Source organism: Spinacia oleracea, chromosome 6 (genome assembly GCF_020520425.1).
Source record: "Spinacia oleracea cultivar Varoflay chromosome 6, BTI_SOV_V1, whole genome shotgun sequence".
In the NCBI taxonomy this organism is placed as follows: domain Eukaryota; kingdom Viridiplantae; phylum Streptophyta; class Magnoliopsida; order Caryophyllales; family Amaranthaceae; genus Spinacia; species Spinacia oleracea.
This window is the reverse complement of record NC_079492.1, coordinates 43,203,976-43,220,933: the sequence shown is the minus strand read 5'-3', so window position 1 is coordinate 43,220,933 and position 16,958 is coordinate 43,203,976. Positions and strand designations below refer to the sequence as shown.

General features: G+C 37.0%; 1 protein-coding gene across 1 annotated transcript; it reads left to right on the top strand.

The window, feature by feature from the left end:
• The first annotated feature begins 13,048 nt into the window (after nt 1-13,048).
• LOC130464130 (uncharacterized) lies at nt 13,049-16,470 on the top strand. The gene is made up of 2 exons (XM_056833549.1): nt 13,049-15,171; nt 15,391-16,470. Exon 1 carries the CDS (start codon nt 13,049-13,051, stop codon nt 14,813-14,815), a length of 1,767 nt encoding a protein of 588 aa, XP_056689527.1. The 3' UTR covers nt 14,816-15,171; nt 15,391-16,470.
• Nucleotides 16,471-16,958: the final 488 nt, after the last annotated feature.

The window sequence follows — 16,958 nt, the reverse complement described above, 5'->3', positions numbered from 1 at the left end:
AGTGATAACACACGTAGGAAACCTAGTCAAATTCAAACACCTACTATCCTAGAAAATGAATTAGCCAAAGTTCATACAACATTTTGATGTCTGCGATTTTTATAACTTTATAATTTTCTTTAATCCAAAATCTGGAGGGATTAAGGTTTAGTGTTCGATAACATATATTAGAGGAGATCTAGGAAGTTCGAAGAATGGAGGCCTAAAATTTAGGAGTGTTTCGCGTTGAAATATAAGTTATCTGTGAACTTGAAGCTTAAACAAAACGTTACACAAACTTACAACTCTGACCAAAATATGGGATTAAATCTAACTGTATATCCTTTAACTTATTTTGGGATGTGTGGACAGGCTTCTTGCCAAAACTTATGTTTTAGCACCCAAAACAAAATAGTAATGTTCCTCCTTCTAGTTAAGCTAGTGCATCACCAGCAGATATAGTTGATCGTAATAGGTTTGTCAGGTCTTCCACCACTTCTAAAGCACAAGAAGTTAAGAAAGATCAAAACTAAGAACATTAAATATCTGAAGCTGACCACAATAGTGAACAAAATAGTGGTTGTTTGCAAATGTAATCCCAAGAGATAATGAAATGCACTAAGATTAATTCTATGAAAAATTGAACGAGGGAATATTTACCAGTACTCCTTTCCTAACATTCCCCAATGGGCCTCTGTGCTTCCCATAAGCTGCCAAAATAAAATAACAAATACAATAGTAAATGTCAAAGGAATCTAGTAACTACAGCAAACAAGACGCATAGCAGAGAGTAAACAAGACATCTGTACCCTGGAATGCCCTGTGCATGAATCCAGTTCCCCGTGTGACACTGAAGAAAACACTTCTATAACCGACTGATCCCCTGAAATAACAAAAAAGCTCTTAGACTATCTGCACAGTGAATAGGTGAAAAGACAAGCAGCAATAATAATAAAAAAAATAAAGGAACTCTAACATAGGAAGGACTAAAGAAATATTTAGAATCCGATTGGTAACTCTCAGAATGTTAAAATAAGTGCTGTGCTGTGAAGTGTGATGCATTTTCATTGATTAATTTAAAACATCAGTCTAATGTCAAATTTATTGCCAACTTTCAATACATGTCTTCTCATGTTGTTGTGATTTTCATACTTTTCTTCGTGGATATAATAAACCTAGAGGACAAAGATGACCATTAAAATCGGTTTATCAATTCATTATTCTTTACTAGGGTACTGGGGTGATTATAAAGCAATATTTGGGGGTAAAAACTAGCATCTTGGTCGTTGAGACGGGGAGTTTGAACTTTGGATCTCTGCCATTTTCACTAAACAAGTCAAGCTTCAATGAATCTTGAATCATCCTATCTGGTAGAATTTTCGTTTGTCCAGCATGCATTGGCTGCTTTAGTGTAACACCCCGACCTCTAATTCAATTATTAAAGCATAATTAGCAGCGGAATTAACCTAATTTGGTCGGGACATTACCTGCCGTAACTCCCTCTTGGGAATTACAAGGCAACCATCAATCATAAGCTATTAAATCCCAAAAATTAATATAATAATCTTTTATATTACCAAAATAAAGGTACATAACTTACTAAAAGTCTATAATTAAACTATTAAAACTTTTAAACATAAACTAGGTGAATAATATTAAAGTGAAATTCCTCGCCACTACTCGTTTCCGTCGTTCCCCGCAGTACCTAAAACAGAAAAAAAAAAAAAAAAAAAAAAGACGGTGAGCCGAAGACTCAGTAACGAACTATTCTAGCAGCGTAAATTCATTTCAATTCATTTTATTTAATAACACAGGGAGAATAGAATAATGTAAAGCATTTTATAAAGTCCTTTATTTAATTCATTCGTAACTTTAGGGTGCACATGCTAGTCGTGGCAAGTATGACATGGTGGAACGTCTTCCACGATGGACCGCTGTACATAAAACATGGGGCCTTGGCCCGAAAAACATGAGAGCCTTGGCTCAATGGGCGGATGCCCCATGGGTACATGCATGACCGAGAATCGTAACCTGTGAACATATACTGCCAAACGGACTAGGAATTTCACTTTCATTTATCATGTTTCGTTTAATTTTACATTTTAGCCTTTTTACTTCAGTAGAAGTAACATAATTCCTTTAGATCATGAGATCATGATAAAACATCATTTAGATCCTGGGATCCATAAAATATCATTTCTTACCTGGCATCATAGAGACATCATTTCATTCATGGTTTCTTATAAAGATCGTTTTATAAGAATTTCAATCAATCATATTATAGTAAATAATTCAATCAAATCACATTTCATTTCCCGCAATTCATAAAACATGTCAAAGCATTCAATTCATAAATAAATCATAACATTGTATTTTCATAAACGCATTTATAAGGGAATTGCGGGTACTAGCAATAGCCGTTACCTCAGTTCCGCGATTGATTAGACCTTTCCTTTAGTCTTGATTATTGTTCTTCCTGAGCTCCAAGGATCGATTTCTCTTTTGATATATATATATATATATATATATATATATATATATATATATATATATATATATATATATATATAGTCAAGTTAGTATCTCATCTTTTTAAAATAAAATAATAATCATATTTTTAAGAAATAGATAGAAAGTAGTATCTTTAAAATAATGAAACATAATATTATTAAAAGTAATAGATAGAAAGTAGTACGGGTACCCCTTTTTCCAAAACTTAGTTTCATGAACTTAGAATTATAATGATAAAACCAAATTATTCAATTGTAAAAAATAATTATAAACATTTACGTAGTAATATGGTCAAATAATAAATTAAATAATCTTGCACAATCCCCAAAATAGTAAATCTTACCTAATAAAAGGAAGTTGACTTAAGTTCCAAAGTGGAACTTGATTCACGGAACATTATTGTTCCTCGCCCAAACAGAAGCGAACGAAGAGGAGAGGAGCGAGATGGAGGTGACTGCAGAGTGTGGCTGAAGTGTGGGTGGAGCAGGGCGGCAGAAGCAATACGCCGACAGAGGGTGGTGCTGGTGATGGTGGTTTAAGGGCGGCGCAGTACTAGGTGGCGGTGGTGGCGTGGCTGCGTGGAGGAGAGGAGACAGGGACTGGGCGCGGAGAAAGGAGCGGCAAAGGGTGATGGTGCGGGTTGTTGGGGTTGTGGTGGGAGCCTGGGAGGCGGTCAGTGGTGGTGGCGACTGGCGGCAGTCACGGTGGTGGTGGTTATGGTGTTCTAAAATCTTGAATGTATTTTAAATGAATTTCAATGGTGAATTATAAATTGGTGGTTAATCTGATTTGTGGTTTATTTGGGATGATTGAGCAGCTATTTATAGTTGTCATGGGGCTCCATGAATGCAACAACTCAGCTTGATTGTATTGACAAGTGGAAGAAATTGAATCAAAGAAAGTGATGATTAAGATGAGCTATTCTAGTTTAGATTTCCAGATATTCAAATAGGTTTGATGAGTAAGTCTTGAGTTGCATTATGGTGGTGACAAGTAGATTGAGTTGCCTTGTGGTGGTGACAAGTAGAAAGTGAAGGTTTTGACTTCCATGGCCAAAGTGGCGTGAGGAAGAAGAAGAGAAAGAAGAGAAACTGACTTGTTTCATTTAGGTGTTAATAAGGGTAATTTCGTAATTTTGAGCTAATTTTCAGAATTTAATTACTATTAACTAAAATTAAAATAATGATTTGGCTAAATTAATTTCCGAAAATAATTTTATAAAGTGCAAGTAATTGAATTTATTTTCCGAATAAGTCGTTAACGAAAACGTACGAAATATTTAAAACGTAATTATTCTCGAAAATACGAGATTAATATAATCTGAAAAATAAATAAATCGTGAAATAAAACTTTTGTAAAATAGGTTTAGTTTTCGAATAAAGATAAGAACGTTTCGAAATTATTTAGAATCCGAAAATATTAAGATTAAGCTTGTAAATATGAAATTAAATCATAAAAATTAAAAATTCAAGCGAAATAAAACTTCGTTAATTAAAATAAAGTTCGAATTTAGGATTTAAAATGATTTTAAACTAAATAAAAATACCTAAGCATAATTAATCGAGTTTTAAAAATTCGGGGTATTACACTCTTACCCCCTTAGAAAAAGTTTCGTCCTCGAAACTGGAGCTCAGTTGAACTTGGCATTCTTAGAAATCATACATGTCATACTTAATCGTTCTATTCGTTATACAAACATGGCGGGAATAACATTATAGCATAATCGGAATAACGTATTTAAAATTCGTACATCTTATTGTTTCTAAACGAATAACTGGGGATATTTCGATCTCATTTGTGCTTCGACTTCCCATGTAGCTTCAGATGTCAAGTGATTGGCCCACAAGACTTTAACCATTGGAATTACTTTGCTTCTAAGTCGCTTTTCTCTTCGTTCAAGAATTTCAATTGGTTTTTCCTCATATGTAAGATCGTTACGCAATAACAAGGGTTCGTGCGTAATCACATGGCTAGGATCAGGAACATATTTTCTTAACATCGACACATGGAACACATTATGCACCTTTTCCAAGTCGGTTGGTAAAGCTAGCCGATATGCTACTGCTCCTACTCTTTCTAATATCTCATATGGCCCGATGTATCTTGGGCTCAATTTTCCTGTTTGACCAAATCTCATTATTCCTTTCGTTGGCGAAATTTTCAAGAACACGTGATCTCCAACCTCAAACTCTAGTGGTCTTCTTCGTTGATCTGCATAACTCTTTTGCCTACTCTGCGCTGCCATCATTCTTGATTGGATTAAACGAATCTTGTCAGTAGTTTCTTGAATCAATTCTGGTCCTATAACACGTGCCTCATCGATATCACTCCAACATAATGGTGTTCGACATTTCCTTCCATAAAGTGCTTCGTAAGGTGCCATACCAATAGTGGCCTGATAACTGTTGTTGTACGAAAATTCAACCATAGGTAGGAACTTTTCCCAAGTTCCTTGAAAATCTAAAACACATGCTCTCAACATATCCTCAACAATTTGGTTAGTGCGTTCTGTTTGCCCATCAGTCGTTGGGTGAAATGCAGTACTGAAGTTGAGCTTTGTTCCAAGAGCTTTCTGCAATTCTTTCCAATAGGTGGATTGATATCTCGTATCACGATCAGAAATAATCGAACTAGGCACCCCATGCAATCGCACAATAGTATTCACATATAGTTCAGCCAGTTGATCTAAACTCGAATTGTTCTTTACTGCTAAGAAATGTGCTGATTTTGTCAATCGATCAACAATAACCCAAATAGAATTCATTCCCTTGGTTGACCTCGGTAAGCCCAAGATAAAATCCATCGACACGGAATCCCATTTCCATTCTGGCACATCCAGAGGTTGTAACAAACCTGCTGGTCTCTGATGTTCGATCTTGATTCTCTGACATGTCAAACATTTAGCCACATAATCTGCTACTTCTTGCTTCATATTGCTCCACCAATACACTTGCTTCAAATCTTTATACATCTTATTTCCTCCTGGGTGAATCGAATATGGTGAACTATGAGCTTCTTCTAAAATTCTCTTTTTCAACTTCTCATCATTAGGCACACATAATCTTCCCTGAAACCTTAACGTACCATCTTCTTGAATGACAAAACCGAGTGACTTTCCATTTCCCACCCCACTCCTTATTCTCTCTAATTGTGAGTCTTTACATTGCGCTTCCTTAATCTCATCAATCAAAGTTGGCTTTATTACCATCACATTCAAACAAGCACTTCCTTCCTTGATAAACTCAATTTCCATCTTTTGCATATCATCTTGGTTGGCTCGAGAAAAAGTTAGGATTGAGCTTAGGTGAGATTTCCGACTTAATGCATCGGCAACAACGTTAGCCTTTCCGGGATGGTATTGAATATCAAGGTCATAATCTTTAAGAAGTTCTAACCACCTACGTTGTCTCATGTTGAGTTCTTTCTGGGTGAAAATATACTTAAGACTCTTATGGTCAGTGAAAATTTGACACGACGCTCCGTACAAATAATGTCTCCAAATTTTTGGAGCGAAAACAACAGCTGCAAGTTCGAGGTCATGGGTAGGGTAGTTTTGTTCATGAACTTTGAGTTGACGTGAAGCATAAGCTATAACTTTTCCATTTTGCATTAAGACACATCCTAACCCATTCTTAGAAGCATCACTATAAATCACAAATCCCTCAGTCCCAGATGGAAGGGTAAGAATAGGGGCAGTGGTGAGACGTTTCTTAAGTTCTTGAAATGCACATTCACAATCATCGTTCCACACAAATTTGGTATTCTTCCTAACTAATCGGGTTATGGGTAAGGCAACCTTAGAAAAGTCTTGAACTGTTGTTCCTAAGTTTTGGTTGATGACACACACATATTGCAAACTTCCTGATTATGGTTGCTAAATGACTTTGAACAGGTAAATGCCCAAGTTTCTATTAGGATAGGAACTTGAATCAGATGGTGAAGTTCCTAATGTACACTTGGAACAGTCACTGGAGTTCCAGAGCTGGAAGTTGTATTTGTTCCAGTTTGAAGTCACAAGAGGAGCAACACAGTTACATATCAAGAGTTCCGAATATTCACAAGAACTATTACAAACTCATGGCAACGAGTTCCTATTTAAATATAAGAGGAACTCATTATTGTTCCTGAGCTGGAACAAGTGAAGCTTCAGAGTCGAATGCCTCACCAAAGGAAAGACATATATGTCTAGGTAGTTTATCCTGCTTAGATTATATGTAATATATTAATATGTTAAGTAGTATATAAGGAACTAGAGGAACATGGATTACTCGTGTGTTTTTGTCAAAATATCAAGCAACACAGTTTTAAGGAAAATACTTTAAATAAAATATCTTTTCCTATTTAATAAAATTAAGATTTTCATCAAATTCTGTTACTTAAATAAAAACAGTTTTTATCTTCCTAAAACTTCTCCTAAATATTTTGACAAAATAAATAAACATTTTTCAGTGATTGACATAGTCTTAAACACGTCCAGCAGTTGAGGAAGTTGAGTGGGAAGTGGTCTCCCCTTGTTCCTCAAGTCTAGGGACGTGAAAATCAAAGTGTCAGTTGTTGGCAGTTGAGTTTTTGAAGGGAACAAACCCTAAGGACAAAACTCTATATAAGGCCAAGAAGTTTTCTGAAAAAAATACACAAACTTTCTAAGAAGTTCTTGCTTTCCTAAAAACGCATTGTCAAAGATTTTTCTAAAACAATTTGTGTCCTAGTTAATCCTAAAGTTCCTAAGTGCCATATATACACCAAAGCATCATTAATATCTAGAGTTATCCAAACACAAATTGTATTTTGTATTAGTAAGGATAGAGTTATCTTGTTGAGACTTAGAGTTTAAGTCTGAGAGAGAGGAGTGAAAGAGCTGTAATCAGAGAAGATTACTGTGAGGAACACAAGTTTGAGAGGAACTTGTGTTGGAGAGATTATTGTAATCGAGGCATTACTATAATAAAAGGAATTCTCTTCTTGATTAGTGTCAAGAAGTTTTCACAATTATTGTTATTGTCTTCTCTATTCTCAGTTCCTTGATTGTTTCTTAAGTTCCGCAAGAAACTTTACCAAAGTTCCAATTACAATTCACCCCCCCCTCTTGTGCGTGTTCCTACTGGAATAACAGTTGGTATCAGAGCCAGTACTCACTAAAACACAGGAAACCCTGTTTGAGTCAAGTTCCTGAAAGTATGAACTCACAAGAGAAACTGGAAGAAGGTTACTCGACACAAAGGCCACCTATGTTCAATGGCAAGTTCTACTCATACTGGAAGAATAGAATGGAGATATTCATCAAAGCTGAAAATTACCAAGTTTGGCGTGTAATTGAAGTTGGAGACTTCGAGGTAACAAAGACCAATGCTGAAAACGAGGTAGTTCCTAAACCAATGTCTGAATTTTCTAAAGAAGACTTTGATAAATATGAGATGAATGCCATGGCTGTCAAAATCTTGCATTGTGGGCTTGGACCTCATGAACACAACAGAGTCATGGGGTGCAAGAACGCAAAACAGATTTGGGAACTACTTCAAGTAACCTACGAAGGAACTAATGAAGTTAAGCGTTCCAAAATTGACCTTTTGATGTCTAAATATGAAAGATTTGAAATGCTTCCAAAAGAAACTATTCAAGAAATGTTCACTAGATTTACTAACATAACCAATGAATTAGTTTCTCTTGGTAGAATCATTCCCACAGATGAACAGGTAAGAAAAATACTAAGAAGCATGCCACAAGATGATCGTTGGAGAACAAAGGTCACTGCACTGTTTGAGACCAAGGACTTTACCAAGTTCAACATTGAACAACTTGCTGGTTCCTTGATGACACACGAATTGCATCTTGGAGCTGCTGTTCCTGAGAGCTCTAGAAATCGAGGACTTGCTCTAAAGGCTGAGGAACTCGATGAATCTGAACCAGATGAAGAAGAGGCTGCCATGCTGGTTAGAAGAATGAGAAAGCTCTATAGGAACTTCAAACCAGGAAACCAGAAAGGGAGGAACTTTGCTAAGAAAATCACTAGTTCCAAAACTGAGCAAGGTTGCTTCAAATGTGGAGAAACTGATCATCAAATTCGTGAATGCCCTCTGTGGGAGAACGACAAGACCAGAGGAAAAGGAAAGGAACAGGTCAAAGATCGCTTTAACAAGTCTACCTTCAACAGACCAAACTTCAAGAAAGCCATGATAGCTGCATGGGGCGAAGCAACAGACTCAGAAGACGATGAGGAACAACCAAATGAAGAAACTGCAAATCTCTGCCTTATGGCTAGAACAGAAGGAACTGATCAAGTTCCATCAGAAGAAGTAAGTTCCTCCACTCTTCAGTGTCTCTCAAAGTCAAAACTAATTGAACTGTTGCTAGAAACTCTAGATGATTACAAAAAGCTAAGTATATTAAAAGCACAAAGTGATAGAGCCTTGGAACTCAGTAAAGACCATATAAATTATCTGAACAATATTAGATCTGATGTTCAAGGCAGGTTCTTTGAATTACTAGATAGAAATACCTCTATTAATGAGTCATTCGAAAAAATTAGAAATGAAAACATTCTTCTACAAGTACAACTCAGTCAATATAAGATGTTTAATCTAAGTTTAGATCCTACAAAATCCTTGGAGATCAACATGAGAGTTTTTAACATCGACTTAGAAAATTTAAACAAAGATCTGATCACCACTAAGGAACAAAAAGAGAAACTAGAAAGGGAACTATCCATGGCCAGGGCACAGAGACAACCACCTAAAGTTCCTCCCAAATGGATTGAGAATGCTCAATCTAAGAAAACAGAAGGATTGGGCTTTAACCATAAAACTAGTCATAAGAAAAGTATGTGGATCTTCCTAGTGTAAAAGTCTGCTTCTCATGTGGAAGTGGAAGTCATGTAAGTACTGAGTGTTCCAAGATGAAGGAACAGGATCAAAGAAACATAAATTATGTAAAGCAAAAATGGGTCAAGAAGTCTGAAGTTATAGTTGAAAAGGAACTCGAGGAAACCCGAGTTCCTATAACTAACCTTTGATCTCTTTACAGATTCTAGTGAAGGGGAACAGCTCGTGGTATCTCGACAGCGGGTGTTCCAAACACATGACAGGAGACAAATCTAAATTCCTCTCACTAGAAGCCTACAATGGAGGAACTGTGACCTTTGGAGACAACATGAAAGGAGAAATTGTTGGAATTGGAAAAGTTGGAAGGTCAAGTTCCTATGCCATTGAAAATGTATTTTTAGTCGAGGGTTTGATGCACAGTCTACTAAGCATCTCTCAATTCTGTGACAAAGGAAACTCTGTAAGTTTTACTTCTGAAAATTGTCAAATCATAAACAATAACACTGGGAAGGTTATTTTGGAAGGAACTCGTAAAGGGAACACATATTCTGTGGATCTCAATACAGTTCCCAGGAACAATCTAACCTGCCTCAGTGCCTTTGAAGAAAGTTCCCTACTATGGCACAGGAGGTTTGGACATGCTAGTTTCTCTCTGCTTGACAAACTAAGATCAAAGGAACTGGTTCGAGGACTCCCCTCAATCAAGTTCCTAACTGATAAAGTATGTGATGCATGCGCAAAAGGCAAGCATGTCCGAAGTTCCTTCAAATCTAAGAAATTGGTAAGCACCACAAAACCATTGGAACTCATCCATATGGACTTATGTGGACCAATGAGAATTCAAAGCAGAAGTGGGAAAAAATATGTATTAGTTATTGTTGATGATTACTCTCGCTTTACTTGGGTCATATTTCTAACAAGCAAGGATGAAACGTTTGATGAGTTTGTTACATTTTCAAAGAAAATTCAGAAAACCACAGGTCATCAACTGATCCATATAAGATCAGATCATGGAACAGAATTTGAAAATTACAAATTCGATGAATACTGCAAGGAACAAGGTATGGACCACAATTTCTCAGCTCCCAGAACTCCACAACAAAATGGAGTTGTTGAGAGGAAAAATAGAACCTTAGAGGACATGGCAAGAACCATGTTAATAGCCAGTTCCCTGCCTAGGAACTTCTGGGCTGAAGTAGTCAATACTGCTTGTTATATTATAAATAGAGTTATGATTCGAGCAATCCTAAACAAAACCCCCTATGAGCTACTAAAAGGTATAAAACCCAACATCTCTTACTTTAGAGCCTTTAGTAGCAAATGTTTTGTCCACAACAATGGAAAAAGGAACTTGGGGAAGTTTGATGAAAGAAGCGATGAGGCAGTGTTCCTAGGATATGCCTTAAATAGCAAGGCTTATAGAGTTTATAACAAAAGATCTATGTGTGTTGAGGAAAGTGTACATATAATATTTGATGAATCTAACAAAACTGACATAGTACAGGAACAAGAATTTTTCGAGATTGGTTTATCTCGTGCTGCAGAAAATGATGAGGAGTTCCAACCAAGCAAACACACAGCCAGAGGAACTGCTCAACAAAATCAAGAAGTTCCCGTACTAGAGGAACAAGCAGAAAACCAAGAAGATCCAGAAACAACACCAGAGGAACCCCACAATGACCAACAGGGAACTCAGGTCATAGAAGGAACTGACGAAAATGCCACAACACCAGTAGCTCAATTTCAACCTAAACCTTGGAAGCATCAAAAGTCCCACCCAATGGAACTCATTGTGAGTGACATCAGAAAAGGAACTCAGACAAGATCACAACTAAGGAACTTTTGCGCATTCCACGCGTTCCTCTCCATATTTGAGCCAAGAAATCACACTGAGGCTCTGGAAGACGCTGACTGGATCATTGCCATGCAAGAAGAATTAAATGAATTCAAAAGAAACAAGGTATGGCACTTGGAACCCAAACCAAAGCACCAGAAGGTGATAGGACTGAAATGGGTGTTCCGGAACAAGAAAGATGAACATGCAACAATCATAAGGAACAAAGCAAGGTTAGTGGTCAAAGGTTATAACCAACAGGAAGGTATTGACTTTGAAGAAACATTTGCACCTGTTGCTAGATTAGAAGCCATTAGAATCTTAATTGCTTTTGCTGCTTTCATGGGTTTTAAACTTTATCAAATGGATGTTAAATGTGCTTTCTTAAACGGTTTCTTAGAGGAAGATGTTTATGTGGAACAGCCCCCTGGATTTGAAAATCCCGAATTTCCAAATCATATTTACAAATTAGATAAGGCTCTCTATGGACTAAAACAAGCCCCTAGATCTTGGTACGAGAGATTATCAAAGTTCCTCCTTCAAAATGATTTTAAAAGAGGTAGAATAGACAAAACCTTATTCTTAAAATCTAGAGGAACTGACTTGTTAGTAGTTCAAATTTATGTTGATGATATATTATTTGGAGCAACTAATGAAAATTTGTGCAAGGATTTTGCAAGCTTAATGAGCAGTGAATTTGAAATGAGTATGATGGGGGAACTCAATTTCTTCCTTGGTTTACAAATCAAGCAAACTGAGGAAGGAATCATGATACACCAACAAAAGTATGTGAAGGAACTCCTAAAGAAATATGAGTTAGAATCAGCCAAAGTAAATCACACTCCCATGGGAACTGCTACCAGATTAGACACTGACCCAAATGGGAAAAGTGTGAATCAAACGAAATACAGAGGTATGATTGGATCACTATTATATTTAACAGCCAGTAGACCTGACATTTCTTTTAGTGTAGGACTATGTGCAAGATTTCAATCAAATCCAAAGGAGTCCCATCTAACTGCGGTGAAAAGAATACTAAGATATCTCAAAGGAACTGATGACCTATGCCTATACTATCCAAGAAGTGGATCTTTCGAGCTAAGAGGATATGCGGATGCTGATTATGCAGGTGACTTAGTGAATAGAAAAAGCACATCAGGTATGGTACAGTTCCTAGGTCCATGCATGGTTTCTTGGGGTTCCAAGAAACAGAACACTGTTGCTCTATCCACAGCTGAAGCTGAGTATGTAGCTGCTGCAGCTTGTTGCTCACAAATTCTATGGATAAAACAACAGCTAAGAGATTTTGGTATTATCTATGATTGTGTTCCTATCTATTGTGATAACACTAGTGCTATTTGTATTTCAAAAGATCCGGTTCATCATTCCCGGGTCAAACACATCCACATTAGACACCATTTCCTTAAAGATAATGTTGAGAAAGGTTTGATCAAATTAGATTTTTGCCAAACTGATCACCAAATTGCTGATATTTTAACTAAGCCTTTGAACAGAGAGAAACATGAGAAAATGAGAATGGAACTCGGAATGATCAAGCTAAGGTAATTGCTAAATTGAAGTTCCTCTAAGGCAAAAGCAAAAATCATGGTACATATAGACTATTACAAACACAAAATCTTGTGTGAAAACATAGTTGAAGCTTACCATCGTGGCAAATTCACTCACACTCCAAATGAGCAAGGTAAGCAGTTCCTTTCAAACTAGTTAAGTCAGAGATACGAAATTAAGGAAGTCAAAGTCAAACACAATTTTTTTTACATTTTCCTCTTATCTTTTATTTATTTATTTTTTAAAATTCAAAACCAAATACCCATATTCAAAGAATGTTTGGAACGGTTCCATTGGCAATAAATAGGAGAAACTCTTCCCTTTCCACATTCAATCCATGCAACCCCCTTTCTCTCTCTCCCACACGCCTTCTCCACTGACATCACCTCTCCTTTCACCTATAAAAACCTTCACCATGGTTCTCACAAGCAACAACACTGATCTCACTTCCCTCAAACGAAAGAGAAACCCTTCATCTCCAGTTCCCATGGATACCTCACCCATTCAATCGCCAATTCCTCTTCGATCCCACAATCCAATGCTCGCAATCACTCAAGGGGAACAAACCGACACTGACATCGAAATGAAATCCCCAATCTCAAACCCTAGATCCTCCACAAGAAAATCCAAAAAACGACGAGTGGAAGCTTCTGGTGAAAACATCGAGGAAACAGAGGAGAATGCTCAAACTCAGGGGGAAGCAAAAGGGTCCAAGAAACTCACTGCAAAGGAAAACAACCTGGTCGAGGGGTTCGCAATCAACTCAACATGGTGTGAAGCCACGAAATTTAAAGAGTTGATGGAAATCCTTGAACAACAAAAATGGGTAAGTCTGTTGAGTACCTATGCCAAATCCCCCTTAATTCCTGAAGCTATGAAAGAATTCTGCAAGAACTTTGCATGTGTTGATAATGTATGTTCAAGTAAAGTGAATGGAACTCGCATCGAATTTGATGCCTCTTATCTGGAACAGCTGTTTGGTACACCCAATAGGGGTTTTGATATGTGGCTCAAAGGTCAAATCACAGTGACCATAGATAATGTAGATGAGAAAGATATAGTTGGTTCCATTGGGGGAGATTCTAAAGTATCCACCTCCACCTCACACAACTGCTTTTCACCTCTTAAAAAATTACTGTTTAATATTGTGTGGAGAGGTGTAGTTCCTCGAACTCAGAAAAGGAACATAGCAAGTCTGTTTGATGCATGTCTCATGTATTGTCTTGAAAGGAAAATTCCCATAAACTTTCCTGCAATCATGATCAAACACTTATCCACCTGTATCCCCAAATTCAAAATTCCATATTCCTCCCTTCTCACAGAAATCTTCAAAAGCTTCTCAGTTGACCTTAGCCCATACTCTGTGATTCCCTTAAAATCCACCCAAATCCTTCAACTTGAAATGCTCCATCTATTAAATCTTAAAGTGGTTCAGGGTAAAGTCATTAGGGCTGGAAAGGAAGAGAAACAAGATGAGGAAGATCAGGAGGGCACTGTAGTTAAAGAAGAAGTGGAGGAGGAGGAGGAACTCGAACAAATAGAGGTCCCTTTATCTCGAGGGAACAGGAAGAGTGTAGGATCCCAAGGAAAAAGAAAGAGCTTGAGGGTGGCAATGAAGGAGAACAAGAAAAGAGAGCCTGTCTTCATGGAAATAAATGAGGAAGGGGATGTCAAGGAGATGCCCATAGAGGAGGATGCGGTTCCACTGAATCAAGAGGAACTACCTGAAACAGTTGGGCCAAGAAAAAGGACACCCAGATCCTCCAAAAAGTCCAAAGCTCGTCGTGTTCCATCTGAACAGGAACATGTTCAAGATCATGGGGGTGCCTGGAACACAAAGGATGATCAGATATTGGAGCTGAAGGCAACAGTTGCTCGTCTGGTGGAACTGCAGGAGGGAACAGATCACAGGATTAGCTCAATGCAGGCCCACATAGGTGCATTGGTTACAAGTGTCAAGTCTCTCCAAAACAATCTTCACCACTACTCAGAACAAGCCAATGCAACTCGTGCCACAATCCTCACCAAGATCAACAATCTGGAATCTTTTGAGGAGACTGTGATAGAAGAAACTGCTGGTTCTGGTTCCCCATCCCAAGCCTAATCACCCTATCCCATGTTTCTTTTATCTTTTGCCATGGAACAATCTTTTTAATTTGCTTTTGATTTGTATAATTTTCAAACTTGGGTATTTGTTCCATCTTATTTTGACTTGCTTGGTTACACCTATTTGTGCTTTCTAGTTTTGATCATTACTGCTTGCTTTCAATTTATTGTATGAGTTGGTTTAATACTTTGAGGCTAGCTTAACTTGCCAAACGTTGATCGTGGGGCACTGTGTTTGGAATGGCTATATTTCGTGCTATGCTTTTTGTTGATGTCAACAGGGGGAAGTCAAGGGTGCAAACTTCCAAGGTACACTCAATCCCAGTTCCTGCATCAATCTCTCTGAATCTCTCTGTAAGTTTATTTTTTTTCCCTTTCTCTTCTGTTTTTCAATTTTTGTGTTCTGTTTCACAATAGTCTGTATAAGTTCCTGTTTGTGCTTACTCTCTTTGTAAAAAGTTTGCAAGTGTTGTCATCACCAAAAAGGGGGAATATTGTTGTTCCTAAGTTTTGGTTGATGACACACACATATTGCAAACTTCCTGATTATGGTTGCTAAATGACTTTGAACAGGTAAATGCCCAAGTTTCTATTAGGATAGGAACTTGAATCAGATGGTGAAGTTCCTAATGTACACTTGGAACAGTCACTGGAGTTCCAGAGCTGGAAGTTGTATTTGTTCCAGTTTGAAGTCACAAGAGGAGCAACACAGTTACATATCAAGAGTTCCGAATATTCACAAGAACTATTACAAACTCATGGCAACGAGTTCCTATTTAAATATAAGAGGAACTCATTATTGTTCCTGAGCTGGAACAAGTGAAGCTTCAGAGTCGAATGCCTCACCAAAGGAAAGACATATATGTCTAGGTAGTTTATCCTGCTTAGATTATATGTAATATATTAATATGTTAAGTAGTATATAAGGAACTAGAGGAACATGGATTACTCGTGTGTTTTTGTCAAAATATCAAGCAACACAGTTTTAAGGAAAATACTTTAAATAAAATATCTTTTCCTATTTAATAAAATTAAGATTTTCATCAAATTCTGTTACTTAAATAAAAACAGTTTTTATCTTCCTAAAACTTCTCCTAAATATTTTGACAAAATAAATAAACATTTTTCAGTGATTGACATAGTCTTAAACACGTCCAGCAGTTGAGGAAGTTGAGTGGGAAGTGGTCTCCCCTTGTTCCTCAAGTCTAGGGACGTGAAAATCAAAGTGTCAGTTGTTGGCAGTTGAGTTTTTGAAGGGAACAAACCCTAAGGACAAAACTCTATATAAGGCCAAGAAGTTTTCTGAAAAAAATACACAAACTTTCTAAGAAGTTCTTGCTTTCCTAAAAACGCATTGTCAAAGATTTTTCTAAAACAGTTTGTGTCCTAGTTAATCCTAAAGTTCCTAAGTGCCATATATACACCAAAACATCATTAATATCTAGAGTTATCCAAACACAATTTGTATTTTGTATTAGTAAGGATAGAGTTATCTTGTTGAGACTTAGAGTTTAAGTCTGAGAGAGAGGAGTGAAAGAGCTGTAATCAGAGAAGATTACTGTGAGGAACACAAGTTTGAGAGGAACTTGTGTTGGAGAGATTATTGTAATCGAGGCATTACTATAATAAAAGGAATTCTCTTCTTGATTAGTGTCAAGAAGTTTTCACAATTATTGTTATTGTCTTCTCTATTCTCAGTTCCTTGATTGTTTCTTAAGTTCCGCAAGAAACTTTACCAAAGTTCTAATTACAATTCACCCCCCCCCCTCTTGTGCGTGTTCCTACTGGAATAACATGAACGAATCTTCGATAATATCCCGCTAAACCCATAAAACTCCGTACTTCAGGTACATTGGTTGGTCTAGGCCATTCCACAATTGCTTTTATTTTCTCAGGATCAACAGATACACCTTTCTCAGAGATAATATGACCTAAAAATGATATTTCCTTAAGCCAGAATTCACATTTCGACAACTTAGCATATAACTGGTTTTCAATCAACATATCTAACACTTTTCTCAGATGCTCCTCGTGTTCCTCATTACTCTTAGAATATACCAAAATATCATCAACGAAAACAACTACAAACTTATCAAGGTATGGTTTAAAAATACGGTTCATCAAATCCATAAATACAGCTG

Bases quoted from the DNA above. Each gene is read 5' to 3' on its own strand.
- LOC130464130 (XM_056833549.1), top strand. From the start codon at position 13,049: ATGCAACCCCCTTTCTCTCTCTCCCACACGCCTTCTCCACTGACATCA.